Below are 27,324 nucleotides of genomic sequence, written 5' to 3'. Positions count from 1 at the left end.
ACTGTGAGATCCAGATGAAAAAGTATTCCTAATGACATTTTTACATAGATTTTCATATAATCTAAAATTCTAAGTTTCTTTACTTATTTTCTTTTATTAGATGTTATTTTGTCAATTTGAACATGACAGAAAAAGGGAATAACTCATTCTGTCAGTAGAAACTTTATTTTATAGAGTGACAAAATTTTATAGTAGCTGTAATCACTTCTTCCTCAGAGCTACACTGACTGCCATATGTAGTATCTGAGACCTTTTGTTAAATGCTCTTCTGATTGTTAATTTATTAACTTCCCATGGTAGCCTGTCAGGTAAAATTAAAGGTTAATATTGTCTGATTCTTTTACGTGCTTCTTAAAAAAAAATATATGAGTGACACTTGCATTCTGATTTCAATATAAGAACATCCAAACAGCTGTAAGTGGCTTAAGAATTTGGGCTATATTTTGGAATTATACTTTTTCTTTAATAATTTAACAAGCTGGAACCCATATACTTAAAATCTGCTAAGCTCTCAGTCTGTACTGAAGAGAACTTTGATCTTAGACAATGCAAAATAGGCTATATTGACGTGTATTCTCTTAATAATATATTTTTTTCACTAAGGAGATTACCAGATCAATTTTAAATTCATACTATGCTACAGCAAATGAGTAACACTGGATAAGTTTCAGTCCTTCATATCTCATTTTACTTAAAGCTTCCTAAACTTGAAAACCTTTTTAAACCAAAGCTTTTTCCCTAAGAAAGTGAATACAAAGTTTAGAAGGAAAATAGCTTGTACTTAGCTTAGTAGTATGCTTTTGGTTGATATACATTCCAGACTTTGCTCCAGACAAACTCATCGAATAGCATTTTAAAGAGAAAAAAAATTGATGGATGATTTTAGTGTCCCCCAGCAAGGTGCCAGGAGGAATTCTGTACATTCTGTTAGCCAAGGAATTGCTGCTTAAGACTTTTTATTAGCCATTCAACTCTGAAAAGATAAATTGGTCAACAAGCAATTGTTAAGTGCCTACTTTATATGTAATACTAGATTTTTCACAGTGGAAGAGACAATGATATTTTACTGTAAATGTTTGGCCTTATCTTTGTCTCTTTTTGAGAAAATAAGATCTATGAGCAGAAAACAAATACAAAATGAATGAGTGCTGATTGTGCTGGGAGGTGCAGCCCAGAACTCTAGGGGAAATTAGAGAAGGCCAAGGTGGTGGGATGGAACCTGCCAAGGAAGACTGACTTTGAGTTTGGCTCCTTGTCTAGAAGCGTTTAAAAATGATCAAACTGGTGTGTTACAGATCACCAGTGTACAAGGAAGTTATGGGAGGAAATTGATGAATCAAAATTTCAACCAGGCAAAAGCAATATCTAAGATGTACCCTCAAATCCCTCTCTGTGCTGCCTTAACCTTCTCTAAGAGACTAATAAAGGTTACCATTATTACTTTATATAACTGATGTACACTAGCTTTGATGTCACATAATATGTATGTGCTCTTTGTCTAGTACCAAAATAACCACTCATCATCAACCACAAAATGCACCCACCTTCTTACATGTAAATTCACATGCTGTGATTCCCCCTTACCCATTGCAGTTGGTGGACAGTTCCTGTTCTTGTCTTAGGGTGATGTCTCTACTTGTGCCCCGGATGTCATCCCCTCTTACTTGTTCTAAGACTTCTCCTGCAGTTAAACATGTTTCTTGTCTACATCATCAATTTCTTTTTTTTCATTAGATCAGTCTCGTTACATTTATTTCTACTCTAGTGTTTCCCTTGACTCCTTATTCCCCTCCAGATTCATTTGCCTCTACCCTTCACAACAGCCAGAAGCAATCCTATGTAATAAAAGAGCAATATGCAAAGTGACCCTAATGGCAGAATGACCAGGAACTACTGGTCGCTATGATGCACATTGACCAACACAGGAGCTGCCCCCTGGTGGTCAGTGCACACCCACAGGGAGAGCTCCGCTCAGCCACAAGCCAGGCTGATGGCTGCGAGCACAGCAGCAGTGGTGGGAGCTCTCCTGCCTCTTCGGCAAGGCTGAGGATGTCCTACTGCAGCTTAGGCCCTCTCCCCACAGGGAGCAGTTCTCAGCCTGCAAGTGGACATCCCTGGAGGGGTCCCAGTCTGCTAGAGGGCACAGGCCAAGGTGAATTTTCATGCATCTAGTATCTCAATATTTTTACATCCCGTTCTTGCCTCAATTGACTCCTAATAGATTTCCAACCCCAGGTCTCACTAAAATCTCTCTACTTAGACGGACCAATGTCTTCCCTGTTTGTTTTTTTTGTTTGTTTGTTTGTTTTTGTTTTTGTTTTTGTTTTTGTTTTTGTTTTTAGCATATCTAATGCTCGTGTTTTTGTTCTCATCAGGCTTGATGACTTCACAGCATTTGGTAGAGTTGAGCACTCACTCCTTGGACATTCTGTGACTGTGGTTTCCAGGATGCCACAAACTCTGACTGTGCTGCCTCAGTCTCCCTTGCTGGCTCTCTCTTTTCAAACTCTCACTGGTGGGGAACCAGGGCTGGATATTAGGGCCTTTTCTCCAACTATACTCTTTACCCAGATCCAGTCTTCTAGCTTTAAATTTTAGCAATAATTTGATGACTATCAAATTTGTAAATCCAGCCATGACATATCTAAGGAGCTCCACATTTTAATATTCATCTGCCTCCTTGACATAGTTACTTGGATTTTTAATAGACATTTCAGGGCTCATGTGGCCCCAAATTGGACTCTTGCTTTCTTCTACTGCCCTCGACTCCCCACTACTTCTCATACAGTCTTTCCCCCATTCAGTAAATGGCATCAAGACAGCCTTGAATTTCACCTTGCCTTCACTATTCCTCCCCCGTCGCTAACCAAGCAGAATGTCTTATCAGCTATTCCCAAACATATCCTGTGTTCATCTACTTCTCTTCATTGGTCATAGCCACCATCTTTCTCTTGCCAAGATCACTAAAATAGTGTCCTAATTGCTCTTCTCTTATCCCCTTTAACTGTTAAAATTCAGCCTCCAGAGTTACCTTTTGAAAAAAAAAAAAAAATCATGACACTCTGGTTTAAAAGCCTCCAAGAGTGCCCTGGCTGCTTTGGCTCAGTGGATAGCATATCGGCCTATGGACTAAAGGGTCCTGGGTTTGATTCCAGTCAAGAGCACATGCCTGGGTTGCGGGCTCAATCCCCAGTGCGGGGCGTGCAGGAGATAGCCAGTCAATGATTCTCTCTCATCATTGATTTTTCTATCTCTCTCTCTCTCCCTCTCCCTTCCTCTATTAAATCAATAAAATAAAATAAAAACAAAACAAAACCCTCCAAGAGCTTCCCATTGTTCTTAAGACAAATTCTAAACTCTCCATCATGGCCTAAAGCTGCGTACAGTTTGGACTTTTTTGGCCTCTCTGAGCTTATCTCCCCATCACTCACTACTCTGAGTATGTTACTGTCAACATACCTTATCTCTCATTCTCTGACCTCACAATTTAGTAGCCTTTATCCCACCCACACTTTCTCCCAATCAAATTGGGTCTATTTCTGATGTAACCTGGTCCCCATCTTGTGTTGGCAGTTTGCATGTCGACTATCTCATCCCTAACAGAATGGATGCTCCACAGAAGCAGGAGTGGGTCTGTGTTTGTGTGTGTGTGTGTGTGTGTGTGTGTGTGTGTGTGCATGTGTGTGTGCATGCCACTTGGTCCCCAGGGCCTAGCAGGGCCTGACACATGGTCAGAACTCAGGAATTAGATGTTAAATAAATGAGTGAAAAAATAAATGTAAGAGTAACACCGTGAAATAGATATCCTGCTATGAATAGTCTTTGGTTATAACATTTTTAGAACATTGTTACAGGTAACTGGCTTGACTGTTGAATCAAGGAAGTTTAACTTCTCAATAGTGTTTTGTGTACCCAAGTAGGAGTATAGCATATAAATGAGTAACTGAGCAGGGCTGCTACAGAAAACCGGAGAAGAACCAAGTAATGCTTAGAGAGATGTAGTTACACTTATTATGATGATGATGATGATGATGATGATGATGCACCAGCCCAGAGGAAAATATCTCTCAAATTTTAGGCCCCATCACACAGGAATTTTCCAGTATTTATATGTTTTTTTCCCCCCCTTCTTTGTCTCCCAAATAAGGGTTTTTCTTGTTCCCTTTGCAAGTTCTTAAAGGGCCCTATGTGCTGGGGCTTTGAGACTTCAACCAAAGGCTTGGCCTGGCGCCAGCACTGATAATTTCATCTGGGGAAGGTTTAATGGCTTCTCTGAAATGGGAGTAGTCTTATTTTCCTTATTATTTAAGCAAGCAAGTATTTACAGAAGCCAAAATAGCAGGGTTAAAATTTCAAACAGCAGTTTTTATATAAGATGGGTGCTTCAGGCAAGCTAAAGTAGTTGTTCCTGAATGGCCAAATATAATTGATGGGGGTTTCATTTACTTTGGAATGGATAAAACGGTTACAAAAAAACAAAGGGCTTCTGGTGTTTTTTGTTTGTTTATTATTTTTTTATCACCCACACTTACAGGAGGAATTTCAGTGTACTTTATTACTTTTTAAGTGACCAGATTACTGCTGCGCCTAATTGGGTACATTTTGACACTGATAATTTGACTTTCTTAGATAAATTTTCAAATTAACTCAATAATATTATTTAACTGATCTTTAACTAAAGGAAGTCCTGTTGTGTTTCTATACTTTTTTAAAATTCTGTATTATCCTACCAGAATGCATTATTGTTTTTTGTAAAGGACCGAAGGTATCACTTATTATCATACTGTAATTGCTCTGAGTAGCTTACTGGTAAAGGTGATATCAGTTATAGATTCAAATAAAAATCCCTGGCGGGGCAGTTTTTACAGCTTCAGCTGTGTATGCGAGGATGCAAATAAACAAAATCATCAAGGGACAGAGAATGCCAATCTTCCCAATATTATTTTCTGCTTCGGATATTGAGTTCTATTTAGTGGAAGAATAGATTTAGTTCAAAACAGTGTGCTTCTCTAAGATACTGCTTTCCTTCAGAATATCTTTCAGCATCAGCAGTTGATGTTCACTGAATGTCTCTTAGTCAGTGTGGTGACAGGCAGAACTATCAGTTACCAGAGTCAAAGAGGTCAGGTTGTAAAGAAACAAAGAACCATTTATATTTTTATATCTTTTATAGCCTTTCTCCTCTGCTTCGTTCTGAATTATATTATGCTTATTTACTTAAAGTCTTTTGCCATTAGGTGTTTGTCTTGAATTTGTTTCAAAATTGTCTTCGGAAGGTGCTTTCACAAACTATAAATATACTTGTTATAAGCACTTTTTAAACACCTGGATTTGTACGGTGGCCAGGCATTTTATTCAGGATACACGCCAGAAACAGATCACTCCTTCTGAACTGACCCGAGCAACGGGAATGTCCTGTTCACTGCTGCTGGGTCTCCATGACCTGTAACAGTGCCCAGCACATAGTCGGCACTCAACCAGTAGTTCTCAACTAAGGCCAAACTGTGTAATCTCTTCCATTCCCACTTGGAAATTTAGCTTTTGCCAAAAATAATAATGACTAATATTTGTTGAGCACTTAATATGTTTTGGATATTGTTCAAGTGTCTTATATGTATTAATTCATTTAACCACAGAAAACTTTTTGTTTTCTAAGGAAATTGAAGTACAGAGACACTAAGTCACTCGGCTACGAAGCAGAAGAGCAGGAATTTGAACCAAGGCATTCTGGTTCTAGAGCTTGTTCTTTCACCATTCTACCTGTCAGTTCTAAAGTATCCAGGCCTTCATTAAATAGCATCCTCTCTCATCACCCAGCTTTAGTGAATTGCCATTCCCTTGGCCTAGAATGTTTTTTCCCTTTATAATGTCATGGCTGACAGTTACTCATTCTTAAATGGCTCAACTATATTAGGTAACCTTGCTAGCATAATACCTGCAATGAAACCTACTCTAAGACCTATACTACCTAGAATGCCTCCCATCATGGCACTTATAGCTTTGTATTGATATGGTTACTTTATGTGCTCTCTTAGACTGTCAGCTCCAGGAGAGCTGGAGCCATGGATGCTCACATGTGTCATTAGTGCTCCTACCTGTCTCACAGGTTTTGAGCCAGGTCCAAGGATATCAGTGGGTGGTGAACCTGTATCCCTTCATAGCCCTGTGCATGTGCTCTGTCTACAATACCCTCTCTTTCCCCACTCCTGTGTACTTGCTAAACTTTTCATCTTCCAGCCTCAGCCTGCTTCTTGCTCTGTGAGGCCTCCTTTGACTCCTCCTCACCCACATGGGGCTCCTGCTTGAATTCTCTTTAGTAGCCACTGACAATCATGTTTGTGTGTGTTTTTTCCTTCCTGATGAATGTTTAACAAACTATAGAATGTGACCCATTAGTGGGTAGTGGTTATGACCCATCTGTTTAGAGATCATGACCAGCATTTAAAAAATGAAAGGGAGGAGAGTAAAACAGAGCCTTAGAAAGGCAGGCTTTGCACAGAGTAAGGCTAATATTGGGAAGTTGCCCAATGTAATGAAATAGAATGCAGGTTCCACTACCAGACTCCCCAGACGCCAGCTTCACACTACTAGCACTGGTTGATTTGGGCTGAGCACTTAACCTTCCTGTGTCTCACTTTTCTCATCTGAAAAAATAGGGATAATATTAGTAGGGCCTGGCTCATTCATAGTTATGAGAATTGAGTTGTTATTTATAAAGAGATGGGAACATTTTAAATAGTATTGGTTTTGAACTTTTGCTTCATATATTTGCATAAAGCAAATGTATGTGTACGTGTACTGAATTGCAATAGAAAAGTCTTACTTTGAATTGCCATAGAAAAGAACTCTGCACTAAACTTAGAGTCCTTTGCAAGCAGGGATTGTTTTTCATTCTCCTTGTAAGACTCTCTGACTTACACAAAATGCCACTTTATTGCTTGCTTACTTTCTTTCTAGGAAGGATTGAAGAAATTGAAAGTTAACATTTTATATTACACAGCTGTCAGATTATAAATAGAAAATGAAAGGCAAATGAAGGAGAAGTAGGTAAATACGCTTCCCACTGGAGTTAACATAGTTCCCCTGAGGAAACATTAAGTTTCACTCTGAACTCCTGGGCAGACTGGGCAAAAAGGGAGAGGTAATGGACTATATACATTTCTCATTACCTGATGAAAGGAAACATATCAATTCTTCAAGAGAAACAAGCTTTTTCCTGATAATAAATTCCAAAAGAAAGTGATCACATGACATCGTATAAGAAAAATGAATCAACATATTATAACTTTGCATACCTAATAATACCTAATAATACCTAATAATGATAAAATGGATATTTTGCTTGCCATAATTATTATAGCTCTAAGCTAGGTTTTACTTCAAGCAAGATAGCAATGGGTAAGATATATTAAATGAATGCTGTAAGCTGGTCTGTTCTAAGTGATCCTTACAATAACCCTGTGAAGAGCTGACATTGCTGCCAGAGACCAAGGCATAGAGAGGTTAGGTAATTTGACCAGGGGGATCTAATGTTTTAGATAAGCTGAAGCAATAAGATAGGAAAAATGATTCATAGAGAGGAAGGAATGACTAAGCTAGATAGAAAATGGATCAGTCATACATTGGAGATCAGGTTTCCAGAGTCCTCCGAATCCCTATTACCACTGTGGATCAAAACCTCCCTTTGGGTTTACCTCATGAGGATGTGGTCATCCTGTAATCCTGATTCAGACATCCATAAGATCCCTTTAAGCTTGTCTGGAACAATCTCTTATCCCACAACCAGAGCAGCCAAAGAAATATATTACTGGATAGGGAATTGTCTTAAAAATGTAAGTTAGTGGGGTTTTTTTTCCACTTGAAGATCCAGATCAAAATGGATGGCTAAGCATATTTCCTTTCTCTATTTGAAATGACAATGTAGAAGCACAAAAGATGGTAAAGTCTCAAAATAATGAGAAAGAAGAGAAAAAAATGAGAGCTTCCAAGATTTCCAGATATATATTTTAAGAAAGCAGTTGAAATATTGCCAAGGATAAAAAGTGACATTTCACAATGATAAAAAGAGGTGGTTCATCAAAAAGACAACATCCTAAATGTTTATGTTCTTAATGACAGACTTCAAAATACATAAAACAAAAAAATGAAAGAAAGAAAAGGAGAAAGAGATAAGTCCACAATTGTAATTGGAGATTCTAACACTGCTCTCTCAATAATTGTTAGAAAAATTAGTATAGACTTGAACAATACCATGGATCAGCTTAATTGACATTTACAGAACATACCACCAACATTCCACAACATTACAACACACACTATTTTCAAATGTACATCGAACATACATCAAAGGACATTATATTCTGAAATATAAAATAAAAATGAAAGGATTTATATCCTACAAATTATTTTCTCTTATAACAATGAATATATAAATTAGAAATAATAGGAAGATTTATCTGGAAACCCCCCCCCCCCAAAAAAAAAAATTGGAAACTAGACAATATACTTGTAAATAAACCATGGATCAAAGAAAAAAATCACAAAGCAAATTAGAAAATATTTTTAACTGACTAAAAGAAAACATGGTATAGAATACAGCCAAAATAGTGCTAAAGGGAACTTTATAGCATTAAAATGCTTATATTAGACAAATAGAAATGCCTAAAATCAGTGTCCTATGCTTATAAAAAAAAACAACTAGAAAAAGAAAATTATTTAAACTTAAAGTTAGCAGAGGAAAAGGAATTGTGAAGTGAGAGCAGAAAACAAAAACATTAGAGAAAAATCAATGAAACTAAAAATTGCTTCTCTAAAAATATCAATAAAATTGATTGGCATTGAGTCAGACTGGTCAAAGAAAAAGGGAGAAGACACAATAAATCCTTACAGAAATGAAAAGACACATCAGTATTAATTATCCTACATCATAAAAGGCTAATATGCAAATTGTCCGAACAGCAGAATGACTGGTTGCTATGGCACACCCTGACCACCAGGGGGCAGACACTCAATGCAGGAACTGCCCCTTGGAAGTCTGGGCATTCCCACAGGGGCAGTGCCACTCAGCCAGAAGCCAGACTTATGGTTGGTGAGTGCAATAGCAGTAGCAGGAGCCTCTCCCGCCTCTCTGACTGATGGCCAGTCAGTTGAACATTCCCTGAGGGCTCCTAGACTGCGAGAGGGCACAAGCCAGGCTGAGGAACTCTCCCTGCACAAATTTTATGCACTGGGTCTCTAGTACAAATATAAGAATGCTACTTAGGGAAAAAGCATTATGCTAATAAAACAACTTGTATGGAATGGCTAAATTTCTTGAAAGACACTGCCAAGTTGGCTTAAGTAGAAATAGATAAAATGGAAGGTTTATCTCCCTTAAAAACATTGAATTCGTCATTTAAAAATATCACAAAGAACATTTCAGATCCATATGGATTCACTGGTGATTTTTACCTAACATGTAAGGAGGAAATAAGGCCAATTTGACTCGTACTCTTCAATAAAATAGGAAACACTTCTGAACTCCTTCTACCAGACTGGAGTTACCATGATCCTAATACCAGAAAGAGCCAGTTCATAAATGGAAAACTATAGGATAATATCTCTTATGATGAAACCAAATAAAAAATAAATAGAAAACCTCTGCTTTAAGAAGCCTCAATCTTATGTAAACAAAAAATATTACACAATGTGTATGTTCTGCGAAAGTAGTACATTATCAGGTCTTTTTCTGAACACAAAGTGCATTATGTACACTGTCTGTACCTTGCTTTTTGTATTAATATATTCTGAAGGATACCACACACAAAAAAATCTTAAAGAATTGTAATGGTTGGCCTGAGCTCCTGTCAGGGAGGCTGGTGCACCATGCAAAGTCCTTTTCATTTGGCATTGATGCAAGGAATGCCCAGCCTTGCTCTCTTGACCTGCACTCCTCAGAAGAAAGCCGATAAACAGAGGGAATGCAAGCATGCTTACCTGTGTTAAGAAACCTAGAACTTGCTGAAACCTGTTTTGCTCAGTGGATAGAGCGTAGGCCTGCAGACTGGAAGGTCCCAGGTTCGATTCCGGTCAAGGGCATGTACCTTGGTTGCAGGCACATACCCAGTGTGGTGGGGGAGGGGGTGCAGGAGGCAGCTGATCGATGTCTCTCTTTCTCATCAATGTTTCTAACTCTCTATTCTTCTCCCTTCCTCTCTGTAAAAAATCAATAAAATATATTAAATTAAAAATAAAAAAAAAACCTATAACTTCTCCATGGCTGGTGTGGCTCTGTTAGTTGAACATTGGATCCCATGAACAGAGAGGGCAGCAGTTTGATTCCTGGTCAGAGCACGTGCCCTGGTTTTAGGCTTGATCCCCAGAAAGAGCCTGCTGAGGCAGCCGGCAGCCAATAGCTGTTTCTCACATTCATGTGTCATTCTCTTTCTCTCTCCCTAAAATATCAGTGAAAACATATTTTCATTGTTTATTCATTATCATAAATAAACAAATATATTCTGATACTTGATATTTGAGAATATAACACAATACAAAAGAAAAGAAAAGATGAACAAAAGAACACTCAGCCTGAGCCGAAACAGTTTCTATAGGGAAAGGAGACCTTTTAAAGATTTCCAGTTTTTTACAGACTTTGTAGAAAATCTTATAAGATGTACCTGATGCTATGAAAGAATTTAAAGAAATGGAATTTTTAAAATAATTATTATACAAAGATTTGTCTTTTCACATAACCAGTTATTTTGTTTTGTGGGTCAACTTTTTGGTACTTGTTTATTCACTATGGATTTACCTTTAATATTTTCTTTCCTATACTTTATTTGACTTTATGTTATTGTTTATTTTCTTAGGATTTCTTTTCTAGCATCCTGGGTTGAAAGCTAGCTTATTCACTTGTCCAAGTTGTTCTTGTTTTCTAGCAAATACATTTAAATTATAAATTTCCTTTTGAGTACCTTGATGACTCCTCCCCCCTCTCCCCTCCTCCCGCCACCTCCAGGACCTGATATCTACCTGATATCTAGTTTTTATTCTCTCAGTTCTAACTATATGAAAATGTCTATGACTGTTCCTCTTTAGGCAATGAATAATTTAGAAATATATTCATAAAATTTCAGGTGAATAATTTTTTTCTTATCTTTTTTTTTTTTATGAGGGGATTTAGGATTGTGAAGTGGATTTATTTCTGTGCTCAGTAAATGAACCCTATATGATATCAGTAATGGAATTTCTAGTGTGTCCAGTACATTGTCAATTTTTATAAATATTTCTTGTACTTTTCAGTTTATTTGGTAGATAATTCTATAAGAATCTAATAATTAGATTGAGCCTGTTATTTTAGTCAAGCTCAATAGTTGTTATTCAAAACTTTCTTTAAAATGTATATTTTTCCTCTCCCACAGATATACTTTTTATTGATTTTTAGAGAAAGGAAAGGAGAGAGAGGCGGGGACAGGGAGAAAGAGAAACATCTATGTGAGCCCACCACCTTTCAGTGTATGGGAAGATGCTCCAAGCAACTGAGCCACACTGGCCAGAGCTATTTAAAACTTTTTAACCTCTACTTTATTTGTAATTTTCAGGGGTAGGGGTGGGGGAGAGGCATTAAGATAAATTTCTCCTTTTTCTGAAATGTTTATAAGCCTTGAATCTTTGTTATTACATGTATTGTTTCCTAATTGCTATATTTCTCAGAAAATTAATCTATTTCTGAATCACTGATATCTGTATGCCCCTTTAATTTTTATGACTTCTTTTTTGTTTTATGTTAATCAAGGTATACAAACTCTCTTTTTGTTTGCATTTTCACTATTATATGAAAATACAGAAGAAACAAATGACTTGTTCTCTTTCTCAAGGAAGTTATAACACCTAATATATAATATCTATTTTTACTATTTCCTAAACATTTTAATTCAAAGTTCTTTTATTTTCTCATTCTCACAAATCCTTCCTTTAGTTCTGACAAGGTTCTTATTCATATACATATTTGATTTTATATACCTTATGCTCTCAGTTATAAGTAAGAATTTTCTGAATGTTTGAGATAGCTACAATAAAATTAATAACAACATTCAGGAAAGGAAGATATTATTTGCTAGTATTGTCTAACCAAAGCTTCAAAAATGATTGACTTTTTTTTTTCTTTCTTTTTTTCTTAATTTAGTTTTTACTAAATGGAAAGCAAAATGTATGTTCTGGAAGTTTGATCAGGATGCACGTGGCCTGGGAGGAATCCTGACCAGGCTCTCCCTGTGTGCAGTGCAGCCCTCCTTTGTTATGGTGATTAAAGAGCAGACAATAGAAAGGTTTCCTCTCAGAGCTCACAATTTGGTAGCTATGTTTTAGGCATTCAAGTTTGAAGGAAAAATGTATACTTATCGTATTTTTGCTACGGGGACAATTAAAACATGTTTAGTGAAAAGATGAGTATTCCACAATAGAAACTTAAAAACTCAAAGAAATGAGGTCACCTGCTGCCCTGAAATAGTCAGAACCTGACATCTCTCTTCAGTTAAATTTACTGCAGATTTCTTATCCAGGAAATAGAAAAGGACAGAGCTGGAATGAGCCTAAAAATTGTTTGATTTAGTTTTTGTTTTATTTTATCCAAAAAAAATCAAGAGTGTAGTTAACAGAACACGAATGGGTAGTTTGTAAAGATAAGTTTATAAAGATACTTTTTTTTTCTTATGACAAAAGAAATGTCATAATAAAGAACTTCAGGTTTTGTTACTTACTCTGACACTCTGATTCATTATGTTGCTGAATGGAGCATGAATAGTATTTTGTTTTCATTTTTAATTTACACGGTTTTTCCCTTTGAATTTAAACCAGTTTTGTTTTTCTTAGGTACTTGTCATGTTTATAGCCCATGCACGCTATTTTTTCCCCATTATTTTAGTATTATAGTATTATAATATTATAAGGAAATATGTTTGAAAGGAGCAAAATTAGAATGTATGTGATAAAGCTCTAGGTGTAAAGAATTGATCAGTTTACTTCCCAAGAAAGCTCTTCATGCAGTTGTTTAATGTGAAAGGCTTTTCTTGAAAAGGTTAAGAAAGTTCTAATCAACTTTTGTACATTATGTAGAACTTCATTTTCTAAACTCTGCAAAAGAAAGTTTCATATTTAATGGGAAATCATGAATTATTCCATTTATTATCTACTTCCTCCTTTCAAAGACATGATCTGGATAAAAGGCGGGGTGAATAATTTCAAAAAAATACAATACATTTTTAATGGGAAGGTGCAAACTACAGATTCTCATGACTATTAGCAAGTGTAGAGGAAACAGAATTTTACTTGCAAAACTCGTCAAACTCTTGAAAAGATAAAATGTATGACATACTTTGGTAAAAAAAAGAGCACAGTGAGCTGAAGTTTTCTTTTTAATGCAACTTGTTGTTTTTACTAAGCTTTAACTTTATTTTCTGCAGCCTTACATTTTTATTAAAAGTTTGATGTTTCACTCAATTTATATGGAAACTTGATAGTTCTTTTATTTATAAAGATATGGAGATGAAGAACTGAAAGAAAAATTTTAATATCATTTGAGATTAATTGTCCTAAAAGATTTCAAAAAATTTGGAGAGCAACACAGAATTATATTTTAAAGTACAGTGATATATTGTATGGAGTTTATATTAATAAAAAATTATAAATAGTAATTTAAACAAAAATATGGGAGTGATGATCTAATGTAATCATGTTTACATGTGTGAAGTCCATTGTTCATAGTGATGTAGTATGAAGCATATATTTTGCTTTTCTCCTTTTTTATGGTTTATTTTCATTGTGTTAGCATGCAGAAAGTAACAGAATTGTTATTCAGATTTTTAAATAATTATAACTCAATCTAAAAACTAAGATTATTTTCAAGCTTTATTTTTTAGCTTATGTTTAATTGGTTAAGTAACAATATAACCAATTTAATACAGTTGTTACATAACTGTTTTCCTATAGTGGAAAGTCATAGTGTAAATTTAAAAAAACAACAATACTAGTAAATACGGTTGCCTCATTTAGCCAAAGTTGTCTGGACTCAATTGTGGTACTTCTGGCTTGAAAATACTTTCATTGAAAATTCTTTTTAAACAGTGACATTCAGTTCATACCTTTCCACGTATGATCTGTGTCTTAAACCATTTTTGTAAAAAAAAAAAAAAAAAAAAAAAAAAAATTTAACTTCTCCAGGGAGTTTGCAAGTAATAAGAGTATTTGTAAAGATTTTATTTGTATCAATAATTAACATCAAATAGAGTATTCTTTCAGGGTTTTTTCACTAAACTTGTAAAGAAAAACTTTTTTTAAATGTGGTTAAGTTTAGTAAAGATTTTTCAGTAATGAAAACATGTGGAAGCCATGGGTAAATATTTTTATAATACTTTATTTTGACTGATAAATAGTTTATTCATTTCTGATTGATTACAATCACTGTACTTCAAATATTTGATTGAATGGGAATCACTTGAGTAAATCATTTCAAGAGGGTATGTACCTGAAAAAATGCCTTTATGTTAAGAGAATTATTTAAAGGTATTAAAAGGATTGTAGTCTGTCTACTAAATAACCATTGCTTTCCTGTGATACCGAGGAACAATCACCAGCAAAATTTCTATTAGATTGATTAACATTTATTATCTCACAAAAAGTTACTGCCTTTTTGCTAAATATCAGTTTAACGTAATTGAATCTGTCTTTGTTTCATTCTACATGATAGTCTGTATATTCTAAAATAAATCACTCATGTTGAAGTGAATTATTATTGTGTTATTGAGAGAATTCTTTGCTGATCAAAGTTTTTAATATTTTATTTTTTGTTGAAATACTTATATTAGTAATAGTCCAATTTACAAAATATTATGAGGTAAACTTCCTTAGTTATTATTGCTGTTATTATTTTTACTATTAAATTTTTAAAACAAATTAAAGGTTGATTTGGATTAAATAGAGCTTTCCAAATTTTTCAGTTGGTATATATTCTTTTAAAATGCTGAATGTCTGACTGTGCTTTCTAACTTTGATTATCAAGAGATACAAATAAATATGTATTTTCCAAAAATATAAAGCAAAACTTACAAATGTAACAACTTCCTCTAAACACTCAAATTAGTAAACTTCTAATTGCTTAGAAAAATCACAAAACATTCTATTCTGTAACTTTTTGTGGGGTGGATTTTAATTACTTATTTTTAAGTTATCAATAAATCCAGCTATCTAAAATAAATCTGAATCTAAATTGAAACCAAAATCCTGCTGTATTACTGTAAAACCAAACAGTAATTAATATTCTGATTGCTGATAACATTTTAATGCTGATTAGTTTTTTTTCAGTTGATCATTTATTTGGATAGTGATTCTAATAAAATTTCCAGGAGCAGTATAAACTAATATATGCATTAGTTGATTTTATTATTTATTTATTTATTTATTTATTTATTTATTTATTTATTTTGGAATGAAGCTAAAATCTTATATATATCAATCTTTATTAGGAGGATGTTTAGGTTAAATTATAGCAGTATATGAATTATATTATAGTATAATATAGCACAATGCTATACCTTTATATTATTTTTTTGTTTTCGCTTAAAGAAAATATGGTTAAAATTTCACAAAGAAAATCAAGATTATTATAATGGCTATAATGTTAAAACTTCTATTATATGATTAATCATAGCTCCAATAATATCAGTATGAGTTACTTTGTTTATAAAAAAAACAAAACACCATTAAGCTTCAGTGATCATATTATGTTCATTATACGTTCATTTTTCTTTTTTTAAAAAAAAATATTTTATTGATTTTTTTACAGAGAGGAAGGGAGAGGGATAGAGAGTTAGAAACATTGATGAGAGAGAAACATTGATCAGCTGCCTCCTGCACACCCACCTCTGGGGATGTGACCGAAACCAAGGCACATTCCCTTGACCGGAATCGATCCCCGGACCTTTCAGACCACAGGCCGACGCTCTATCCACAGAGCCAAACTGGTTTCGGCTATATGTTCATTTTTCTTTAAGGATGCTCTACTAAAATGTTTAGGAGAAATTAATAACAATGTTCATTTTAATGATTAAATCTAATTGTAATGACTAATTATTGGAAAAGATAGATTTTTTTTGTCCCAAGTATAACAAATTCTACTTTTTGAGATATTAACTTCTAAATAGTTAAATTAAGTTATATAAAAAATAAGCAGTTATCAGGTTATGCAAAGTGTCTTTATTTCAGAGAAATCATCATAATTTTAAAAGTGGTTTTACATATATTTCATTTAGATTAACAAAATGCCTCACTAAGTGTGTGAATGTTTACCTCTAAAATATATTTCTAGTTTTTCCAAACATGAGAATTGAATGGTTTGAAAACTTCATCTGTGAAATGCCATCTGCCCTATTTACATTTTTAAGAGTTGAGTATTTGTTAACTGATCTCATAGACAGCTACATGTTTTGCTGTTACCAGATGGATGAGATAGAATACCATGCATAACTTTACATTTATCTTCTTTGAGTGCCACCTTATTTGCATATCAATTAAAATAATATCTGTATTAAGATGGATAATGAAAGTTATCAAATTTACATGAAGTGACTGCAGTTTGCTGAATTTCCAGTAGATGCCCCCAGAGACCAGTCAACTCATTGGAAACCCTTTAAATTTGAAAAGACTTTTTTATATTGAAACTTTTCTTCTTGCTATATTTTGAAGTAACGAAAATAAATTAAAGGTTATAAACTTCCCAATGGTTATTACACAAAAATATGTATGAGTGATAGTAGTGTAATTCTTAATCAGCATTAATCAACATTATAACTAATCATTGTTAAAAACTTAAATGTGTAAAAGAAAAATGCTTTCAGTTTTCATTTTGAAATCATTCTATATGCTTTTAAAGTTAAGTCATTTCAAACATTACTAACTTTTTTCTTTCTAACTTCTCTTAATATGCTGAAAAATGCTGTATCATTGATTTAGCTTTTTTGTAGGAAATTGTCCTTTTCATGAAAAAACTATAAACATACCCAAATAATTTGTGATTGTTATCTCCCTCCCCCCCCCCCCTCTCTCTCTCTCTCTCTCTCTCTCTCTCTCTCTCTCTGTCTCTGTGTAACTCTCTCTCTCTCTCTCTCTCTCTCTCTCTCTCTCTCTCTCTCTCTCTCTGTATAAAATATATTTTCCCCATTCTAATTATATATATTATAATATCTACCTACACTGAAAAGTGTGACTAAGAATAGTGACTTACTTTATTCCATGGAAATTATATTAACTGAAGCTATTTAAGTATTAATTTAAGAGTCAATGTTATTATCCCGTAGGTGATTCCAATAACATTTATACCTTCAGTATGAATGTATGACTGTTATAACTGACACAAAGATAACCCACTAGTGACTTATAAATATTAATTTAATGGAATAAAAGTATTATCCTGACTTTTGATTAGATATTACATACCTTTTGAGTTTATCTTTGTCAGATTAAAATAAAAATTTCATGATCTTTTTTAAAGTATCGTTTTTTTTTTATTTTATTGAATTGCTTTTGAAATATTTTACTGAATGTGAAGTTTCACCTTGATACAGAATTTCAGTTTGTAGTATTATATGAAGAAAATAGTTAAATCTATTAATTCTATGATAGAATAGTTGATAATGCGTTTTGATTTTGAAAGTCTGTAAGAGAGAATAAAATAAGCTGTCACATCTACTCATTCCATTCATTCATGTTTTTCATTTTTGTGGAAGTGTGTGCTTTTCATCCTTTTATGCGTTTGTCTCTTTCAGTGTTTTCCCTGTTAGACTTGACACCCTCGAGTGGGAATCACATTATTTAATTGGCTTTGCATGGATGCCGTTCGTTGTCTGCTCCCTCGTTTTAAGGACTTTAAGGACGGGGATTCTCTGGGAGATTCACAGAATGATGCCTGTCATTTCCCCTAATCCAGCCGGGATCCAAACAGCAGCCTTCAAATTGAAATTACATTGTAACTACCCAGTTATGTCAAATTCCTAAACAATCAACGCAAATAAACAGAAAATTGTGCAGGAGGAGAAGGAGGAGGAGAAATATCAACAGTATTTGATATAGATGGAAGCAATGTGATAAAGTAAAAAAATTCAAAATTTCCAGTCTGAGAAACCTGGGTGAAAATTCCAACTTGGCTCCTATTACTTTGTATTGCTTTGGGCAAGTCATAACCTCAGGTTTTTTGTTCATTTGTGTGTTTTTATCTATAAAAATAGAAGTAGTACTTTGTAGAGTTATTGTGTGAGTTAGAAATAATGCCTGCACAGTGTCTGACACACTTAGGTGCCCTAATAATGGTAGCTATTCAAAAATGGTTGCAGGCAGAGTTTAAAAGTGATATAGTATCTCCATGGCTTTTTAACAGAACGCTCCCCATTTCACAGCGTCTCCACGCCTTCAGCTGCTGTGGAGGCATTCAAGATTGCTCAGTTTTACTTTCTGCCGGTCCACAGAATTGTTTAATTTTAGAATTTTTTAAGGAAATTTGGATGTAAATTCAGAATATTTACATATAATCTCTAATGAATAATGTCTTTGACTAGCAGTAATATAGTCCATGTTAAATGCATGACTGCTTAATTCTTTAAGTCCATTCTTCCCCAGAACATCCCTCAGCCTAGGGCAGCCTCAGGTGTCTGCAGTGGCAGAGGTCTTCCTTAGGCCAATGATTGATAGATGCCCAGCACACCCATGAATGTCGCTACCTCTGCTTCCATGGATGGCATATTTTAACTTAAACTAATATTTGTTTTAATATGTAAATAAAACCAGAGACTAATCACTTCATGTCCAAGTGAAATAAATAATGAATTTGCATTCCATTTATATTTCTATTTGTTTTTTGTTTTGTTTTTTAAATTCCTCTCCATAAAGTGAGTGAACTTTGGCTGTGGTTGTCTGTTATGAAATATAAAACCTGATAAGTCCAAATATAATGTAATGGTGGAAATTAACATATATTTTTATTTTCAGATACCCAGCCAGTTTGCTGTGCTAAATGAAAAATTTTGCAGTTAAAAGAAATTATTTGCATTAAGTATCTATAATAATAAAAACATAATATGCTAATTAGACCGGACATCCTTTTGGATGAAGCCAGGTCTAGAGGGAAACCAGGGTCCCAGGTGCCAGCAGCTGGGGGAAGGAAGGCCTACTCTTGCATGAATTTTGTGTATTGGGCCTCTAGTAAAGTATAAATAAGAACGTATTTAGCAAATCACTATAATTGCTCTTTTTTTGCTCTCAAATATTAGTAATAAGACTTAAAGAATGACCTGTATACGTGTGTATACACAAATGAATATAAAATAGAGATGCTATTAGAGTAGTAACATGTATTCTGAAATATTATTCTATTTGAAATGTCTTTTGCAAAGAATGGTCTATTTTTAAAATGTACTTGAAATTTTAAAAATTGTTTTTAGTTACATGTTGTGGATATTTTGAGGTTGAAAGATGTCTTGGAAACAAGTTTACTCCAGTCCTTTCTGAATCAGTTTTGTGTTCTTTGGACAGAGTCAGCAGAAACTAATTCTGACTAAATAAAGTGGAAATGATTTTATTGGCAGGATTTTAGGTAACTTGCTGAATTTAGAGGAGAATGGGCTCAAAAAATAAATAAAATAAAAAGGCAAGATCTGATACCCTTGAATCTTAAATGGGTCTAGGTAGCAAGACCTACTGAGACTCCCATCGGGATGTTGCTGCCAGGTGGTTTGAGCTCCAACAACCTTCTACACTTTTGTGTTTCTTACCTCAACTTTCAAAATCCTGGGAGAAGGGGCAGTGGCTTAATTGGAGTCACTGATCCACCTGTGCCCAGGGAGTCTGAAATCAGTCCAACCGAGAGGACACACCATGTGGGATGAGCCATTTCCAAAGTACTTGGCATTCTGGGTGGACACAGTCCAACCCAGGCAGCCTCACCTTCCAGGGCAGGGAAATGGACTAGAGGGTGCTTTTCTCCATCTCTGTCCCAGGTGAGATTAGAACCGAGATGGCCTCGTCTAGTGCTTGTTTTTAATTGTTTAAAATGAATAGTCTAATTTTTGTTCATATATACTAGTCTTTATTTCTGCTCCAGAATGCTCTCCTCACTCACAGGAAAACATGCTGGCAGCTCAGTCACAGACCTACATTTGTGCCAGTGCTTGTTTGAAGCCTGGTTGGATTTCTAGCCCCTTGTTCTCTCAGACCTTCTATGCCACCCTAAAACTCTCTTTAGGGGTACCCGTTGGATATTCTGTTAGGCTCCTCAATCGAAAGTTATCTGAATTCAAATTCATAATTTTCCCCCCAAACTGTTCATCCTTTTGTGTTCTCTTCAGCAAATTACCCCTCCAAAAACCTGATGTCATCTTAGCTTCTCTCTTCCTATCACCCTTAACATTCATTCACTGATCGAATAATCACTATTTTTCTCTCCTAACTATGCGTTGAATCTACCTGCTTCTATTTATCTCCTTCATTTCCCTCAGATCCATTGTATGACATTCAAATTAAACTGGGCATCTGGCCCGGTTTTATCCGGCATCCCTGAGCACCAGGGTTTGTCAGCGTTCACTTCCAGATCTTCTAGGACCTTGTGATAGACAGTGGCTTTGCCTCTCTGTATCCATTTCTCCCTGCTTCTTTGCCAGCATAACTCTAGTTTTGTGTAGGGTAGCAAGGTGCCCTAGAACAGGCAGAACCTTTGTTTTTCTAGTCTCCTTTTATAATAGCAAGGATGTCCGTGGGACAGGGTTCTGGCCAGTGGAACCAAAGTGGACATCTTTTAGTAGTTGCACAACTGTTTCTCTTTTCCCCAGTAATAGGGAAAGACACAGCTGGTGCCATCACATCCTCCCCTTTTCTGCGGCCTTGAAGGTGGAAATGACCATTGGGAGTTGGAGAACTCCTCCAGTGACCAGCAGGGGACAAGCATGAAGGAAAGGTTAAAATAAGGTTCTTGCCACTGCACCACGGCCAGTAGCAGCCTACTTTTAGGCGTCTTGTGCTGTGAGAAACATAAGCCTCTCCTGTTAAAGGCAATGAGAGCCCAGTTTTCTCTTTCTTGTCATTGAATGTTTCCCTAACCTGTGAGGGTCTATACAGGTGTCCATCTCTGATGCACACGATCCATCCTTTTCCATCAGCTCTGGAAATATACTGACCTGACTTCCTCCGTCCCCCCTAGTGCTTCTTATTCTCAGAGGTGTAACTGTGTCCTCTTCCTGTCCCCAGTGGGCAGTCCACACAGTAGCCATTAGCATTCATCCCCTTCCTATGGCATTGTGGGGAGGGCAGGAGAGAAGACATGGGCTTGCATCCTCTCCATACTCCCTCATGAGTAGAAGGCAGGAACTCAAATATGTTATTTTCTCCTGCCATGAAGGTATGGCATATATTAATATGCACACTTCACAGGTGACAAGAAATTAGGTTCAGGGGGATTTTGCAGTCCTGGGTATTCTGACCCAGACTTTGGGTGTTTTGACTAATTCTAGTCTTTTTCCACTCCACACAGAAATTTTTTTATATATATTTTTATTGATTTCAGAGAGGAAGGGAGAGGGAGAAATAGAAACATCAATGATGAGAGAGAATCATTGATTGGATGCCTCCTTCACACCCCCTACTGGGCATTGAGCCCACAACCTGGCATGTGCCCTTGATTGGAATCGAACCTGGGACCCTTCAGTCCAAAGGCCAATGCTCTATCCCCTGAGCCAAACTAGCCAGGGTCACACTGAAATTTTTATTGCAGGTAGTATCACATCAAGTCAGTTGTTCTAAATATTTAAATATTATTATATGTCTTCTATTTATTAAAAAGAAGAATCTAAAATATTCATCTTTTTACATCCTATTTCATGCATGGCAATTTGCATCTGAAATTATTTATTATTTGTTTATTTGTTGACTAGTGGCCTGGTGTATGAAATTTGTGCACTTGGGGAGGGAGGGGTCCCCAAGCCTGGCCTGAGCCATGTCACAGTGCAGGAGCCCCGTGATCCATTGCCCCAAAGAGATAGGACCCACCCACCCATTCAGGGCTCCTGGATGGATTGCCCCAAAGAGGTAGGCCGGAGCTGGAGGTCCTGCCTCCATGCCATGCAGAGCTGTGGGACCCCCAGGCCTTGCCACATGGAGGCCTCCACCAGGCCCTACCTCCGGGCTGGGCCTCTGGACCCCAATAGAGGCACGCAAAGGACTCCACTGGGCCCCTGGCCTCCTGGTGATGGATTGTAATGGCATGATGCAAGTCTCCACCTGCCTATACTTGCTGTGCATGCAGCCTGCTGATTGGTCATTATGCATGAGGGCCTCCCAACCATTTGCATATTACCCTTTTATTATACAGATCGTTTTATCCCATAAGAGTACAAACTCCCCAGAGTATTGAACCTAAATGGTCTAGAGCAGTGGTTGGTGCTTAGCAGGAACCTCAATAGCAATTTTTTGAATAAGTAAATAGAATATTCCTTTCAAAGAACATATTCTGCATGAATGAATGAATGAATGAATGAACGACGAGCCTCCATAATATACAGTGAAACTATTTACTCTAGAATGCATGCTTTGATATTAAAATATTTCACATTTTTTGTTTGTTTGCTCGGGTTATTGGTTTTTTGTTTTGGTAAAAGTCTATTATATCAAGTGCTTTTGGATGTCATCAATTGCTGTGGTCTGGAATGTTTAGTGTCCAAATTCATACGTTGAAATCCTAATCTCTGGAAGTGGTAGTAAATAGGGGCTTTGGGAGGTGCTCAGGTCATGGGTAGATACCTCATGAATGGAATTAGTAACTTATAAAAGAGGCTCCAGAGAGATCCCTAGCCCCTTCCACTATGTGAGAGCCCAGCACAGCTAACAGGGACCAGCACAAACCACACTGATACTGATGATCTTGAACTTCTAACCTCCAGAACTATGAGCGATAAATTTCTTTTGTAGATAAGCTACTCAGTAATATTTTGTTACAGCAGCTCAAACAGACTAAGACATCAGTCAACTACCTAGCATGTTTGTCCATATCAAAGGGAGCTCAGCTTTAAAATTGATATATTTTTATAATGTATTTTTGTTAAAACTACTGAGTTTAGATAGCTCCTGGCACCTTTCATTAAACTGAACTTGTTCAGTGGTTAGTTTTCAGTGCTTTCACTTAGGGGGGAAAAAGGGGGGGGGCAGCATGATTCAACCTTTCATTATTATAGGATAAAAACACTGCATAGACTTCAAGAATGAACATAACATTCTGAGTGTTCTGATTCTCACTCCCAGTTACCGGAACTCATACAAGAAGAACATCTGCGTGGACATGCTGCGAGATGGGTATCACAAGTCCTTCACTGAGCTCTTCGCCCTGATGGAGAAGTGGGACGCCCTGAGGGAGGCTGCAAAGCTCAGGTCTGTCTTCTGGGTGCAGAAACCCCTGGAGGAGCAGCCTGATAAGCTGGACCAATTCTACCTCTACCTGACCAGGGCTGAGATGGCTGAAAGGAAAAGTAAGTGCAGGGAGGATTCCAAATTGTTTCTTATATATTGATATGTCTTGATTTGGGGGTAGGGGAACAAGGAGAGATAAACCAAAGAACTTATATACTTACTAGTGGCCCAGTGCATGAAATTCATACACGGAGGGAGGGGGTATCCTCAGCCCAGCCTGCACCCTCTCCAATCAGGGACCCCTTGGGGGATGTCCAACTGCCAGTGTAGGCCCGATCCCATAGTCAGACATCCCTCTCATAATCTGGGACTCCTAATCACTCACCTGCTTTCCTGCCTGATCACCCCTACCTGCCTCTGCATGCCTGCCTGATTGCCCCTAACTGGCCTCCCCTGCCGGCCAATTTGGTTCTGATTGGTCGGTTTCTATGTCAGTCAGCTCTGCCTCCTAGGCAGCTGTTGGCTCCTCAAAGTTCACCCAGATTTGGTTTTGATTGGTCAGTTTCTATGCCAGTCAGCATCTCTGGGCATATCTCTATACCTGGTCAGTGAGGTGGGGCTGATCAGCAGCCCCCAAGGAGGCCTGGAGAGAAACAGAGGCGTGGCTGCTGGTGAAGCCCAGAGAGAGGCAACAGCTGATCAATAGCTGCATGGTGGCTGCAGATCAGATCCTGCCTCTCTTCGGGCCTCTCTTCATGCCTGATCTGCAGCCCCCTCAGCAATCAGTGCTGGGTCACCACGGGAACCCAGCACTGACTGCAGGACTAACTTCCAGTGTTTGGTCGAGCCTTCAGATAGTCGTTATGGACCCTGGGTTTTTATATATTAGGACTAGAGGCCTGGTGCACAAAGTTGTACATAGGTGGAGTCCTTAGGCCTGGCCAGTGATTGGGGCTGATCAGGGCCATCTTGCCCAGTCTCCATCAGAGTGATCAGGGCCAGCCAGCTGGGAGAAGGGACTGAGGGAGCTTGGCTTTGGGAGGTCACTGACCACTAGGGGGAAGCTCCTGAATTAAGTATCTGCCCCCGGGTGGTCAATGTGCATCAAAGCAACTGGTCAACTAGTTGTTCAGTTGTTCGGTCGCAATGGTCACTTAAGCTTTTATATATATAGATATAGATATGCATTGCCCATGGACATGAGCAATAGGGTGGGGAAGCCCTGAGAAGATAGGTAGGGACTAGATGGAGGGTAACAAAGGAGGGGAGAAAAGGAGATATTTAATACTGTCAACAATAAAAATATATTTTAAAAAACTGTTTCATGTATGAATTTAAGACATGAAGACATTTTAGCACAATATAAACTAGTCAAATAAGCATCTTTATGAAATAAATGCCAGTATCTTGAATCACAGGGCTGCCCCAGACACAAGGGTATTATGGTGATGTCATTGCAAACCAGAGGAAACAAGGAATAGCACCTAATACCATCTCCACAACTTTCCGATGTATTAAAATCTTCTGTATCCTTAACTATGAAACTTTCCAAAGTTCTTCTTTATATATGAACTGAACATTGACTTTCACTGAGGAGAAACTTTCAAAGAGCAATAGAATTTGAAAATTATACTGATTTTTCTAGTATTTATATAATGGAACTTGAGAGTTTCATCAATAAATAAAATAGATTTCAATCAGAATTTTTATTAGTAAATAGTGAGAAGAATGAAAAGCTGCAAATCATAATTATAAATAAAATTGTTAATTTTACATATTCCATCACATTGTTTCTTACAGATTCTTTTTTTTAGGACTTTGTTTGTCCTAAAATTTTCCAGAAAGTCACTATGTTTCATGTATTGAAGAAAATATTTTAATCTCTACTATAATACTGATCTTGTTGTCATTAGTATTTCTTAGTTGCATATTAGAAATTAGTCATTTTATATCATCAAAGACAGGAAATCCTAGATTTTTACATTTATTTGGTTTTCTAAATCATTATTTACTTAAACTTCTTGTGTGAAAGTATCATAGGACTTAGAGAGAGAAGCTCAGGCCCTAGCATGACAATGCCTACATTTCACTTCAGGCCTTTCAATGAGAAAATATTAGGCATCATTTTGTTACTTAATGCTACAATGGGGGAATTGATGGGGCCATGGAAACAGCATCAGAAGATAGCAACAGGGAGAGAAACCAAGATAGCGGCATAGGTAAGCACCTAACTGCAGCCTCACACAACAATTTCAATAAAATACAACTAAAATACAAGATGGACATTTCCCAGAACTGCAGGAAGGTCCACTGACTGGAAATTCTACAATGAGAAGGAAAGAGAAAACCAGAAGGAAAATCAGAGAAGCTGTAAAAGCGTAAGGTACGGAGACACGTTGTACACGTGGAGAGGATGGAGCTGGAGAGGACGGAGCTGGAGAGGAGGAGGAGGCTGAGTGCCTGGCTGGTGTTCCCTAGTGGGAAGGAAATAAAAGTTCCAGACTGTGTTGAACTCCAGTTCTGGGCTAGACCCTGGGGACCCAGACACATAAGGAGGGAGCCCGGACTGTAAGGCGGAACCTCAGGGGAGCAGCGAAAGGCAGTCCCGGAGGCGCGCTAATTGCTCACAGAGAACGGAGTGTTGATTGTGCCGTGGGATTGCTCTAGCAGGGAGACAAAAGCTCCAGACTCCTCTGAACCCCACTTCCAACCAAACTGAACCCGAGTTCTGGGGTCATTGGGAGAGAGACTAGACTGTTTGGTAGCGGGCGAAACTCAAGGGCACCTTTCTCTCAGAGGTGCTTGCGGCGAGTACCTAAGGACACTGAGGAACACTGAGACTCAGTAGCCTCATAGGGCGGGGCTGACAGAAGTCAAGGCAGTAGGCTCCACCCTGAAACTCCGCCCCATCCAAGCTGAACACAGAGACTTTTAAGGCTACCAACTCAGGGAAGCTGAGAAAATGCCAAGACAAGGAAACAGATCACAAACGAAAGAAATGGAGGACAAAAAGTGACTGGATATAGAGTTTAAAACCACGCTTATAAGGTTTTTCAAGAATTTCCTAGAAAAGGCCATTAAAATAAACAAGACCTATGAGGATATGAAAAGGGATCAACTAGAAATAATAAGGGATCAACAAAAAATAATAAGGAATCAACTAGAAATAAAGAATACATTCTCTGAAATAAAAAATATTATACAGAGTATTCACATTCACTCTTACTAACTTGGATTAATCCTAAATCTTAAAACATGCACATGTGCACACACACACTTCATGTAATATATAGAAATCTGTTAATAATATAATACCTCAAGATTCCATTGCATGTGGTTGTAGGATCTGAGACATTTACCCTGAAGTAGCATATCTCTAAGCATTCATATCTCTTCTCATTGGAAAGATTGTCACTCTAGTGTTACCATGAAGTTCATTTTATCAAACCTGTGACACTAACAATAGCCATCTTGGGGTCAGTTATGTCTCTTAAGACTTATGGAGCGGGAACCTAGACTTATTTAAATTATTTTACAAAACATTTTCTGTTTTCTAGCAAAGAAGTGTTTAAAGTAAGCCAGTTATTGCTTTTTGGATTATTTTCCATTTGTTAAAGTGTTTCTTTGTCCCTGATAATGTTTCTTATATCACCTGTTGTGAGTAATCTCTGTACCATTATGATTATGGCTCTGTGCCCCATGGGGCTAGAGAAGAGATGACAATAAGGGCAATGGGCAGCCGAATCAATAGATAATTCAAACATTATTTACACTTGACTTTATTTTTATAAATAAATCTTTATTGTTGAAAATATTATATATGTCCCTTTTTCCCCCCTTTGCCTCTCTAACCCCCTTTCACCTGCCAAGCCTTCATCACCCACCCACTGCCTCAGGTTAGTCTCCGCCTTT

General features: G+C 36.8%; 1 protein-coding gene across 1 annotated transcript in view; it reads left to right on the top strand.

The window, feature by feature from the left end:
• TTC29 (tetratricopeptide repeat domain 29) overlaps positions 1 to 27,324 on the top strand; it is a 148,037-nt gene that overhangs the window by 8,577 nt on the left and 112,136 nt on the right. The window contains exon 4 of the mRNA XM_045576686.1: positions 23,308 to 23,531. Coding sequence (XP_045432642.1) covers positions 23,308 to 23,531 — 224 coding nt within the window. The remainder of the gene's footprint in view (positions 1 to 23,307; positions 23,532 to 27,324) is intronic.

Source organism: Pipistrellus kuhlii, unplaced genomic scaffold (assembly GCF_014108245.1).
Source record: "Pipistrellus kuhlii isolate mPipKuh1 unplaced genomic scaffold, mPipKuh1.p scaffold_m20_p_8, whole genome shotgun sequence".
Taxonomy (NCBI): domain Eukaryota; kingdom Metazoa; phylum Chordata; class Mammalia; order Chiroptera; family Vespertilionidae; genus Pipistrellus; species Pipistrellus kuhlii.
Note: the sequence above shows the minus strand (reverse complement) of the source record. Positions and strands in the feature narration are given on the sequence as shown.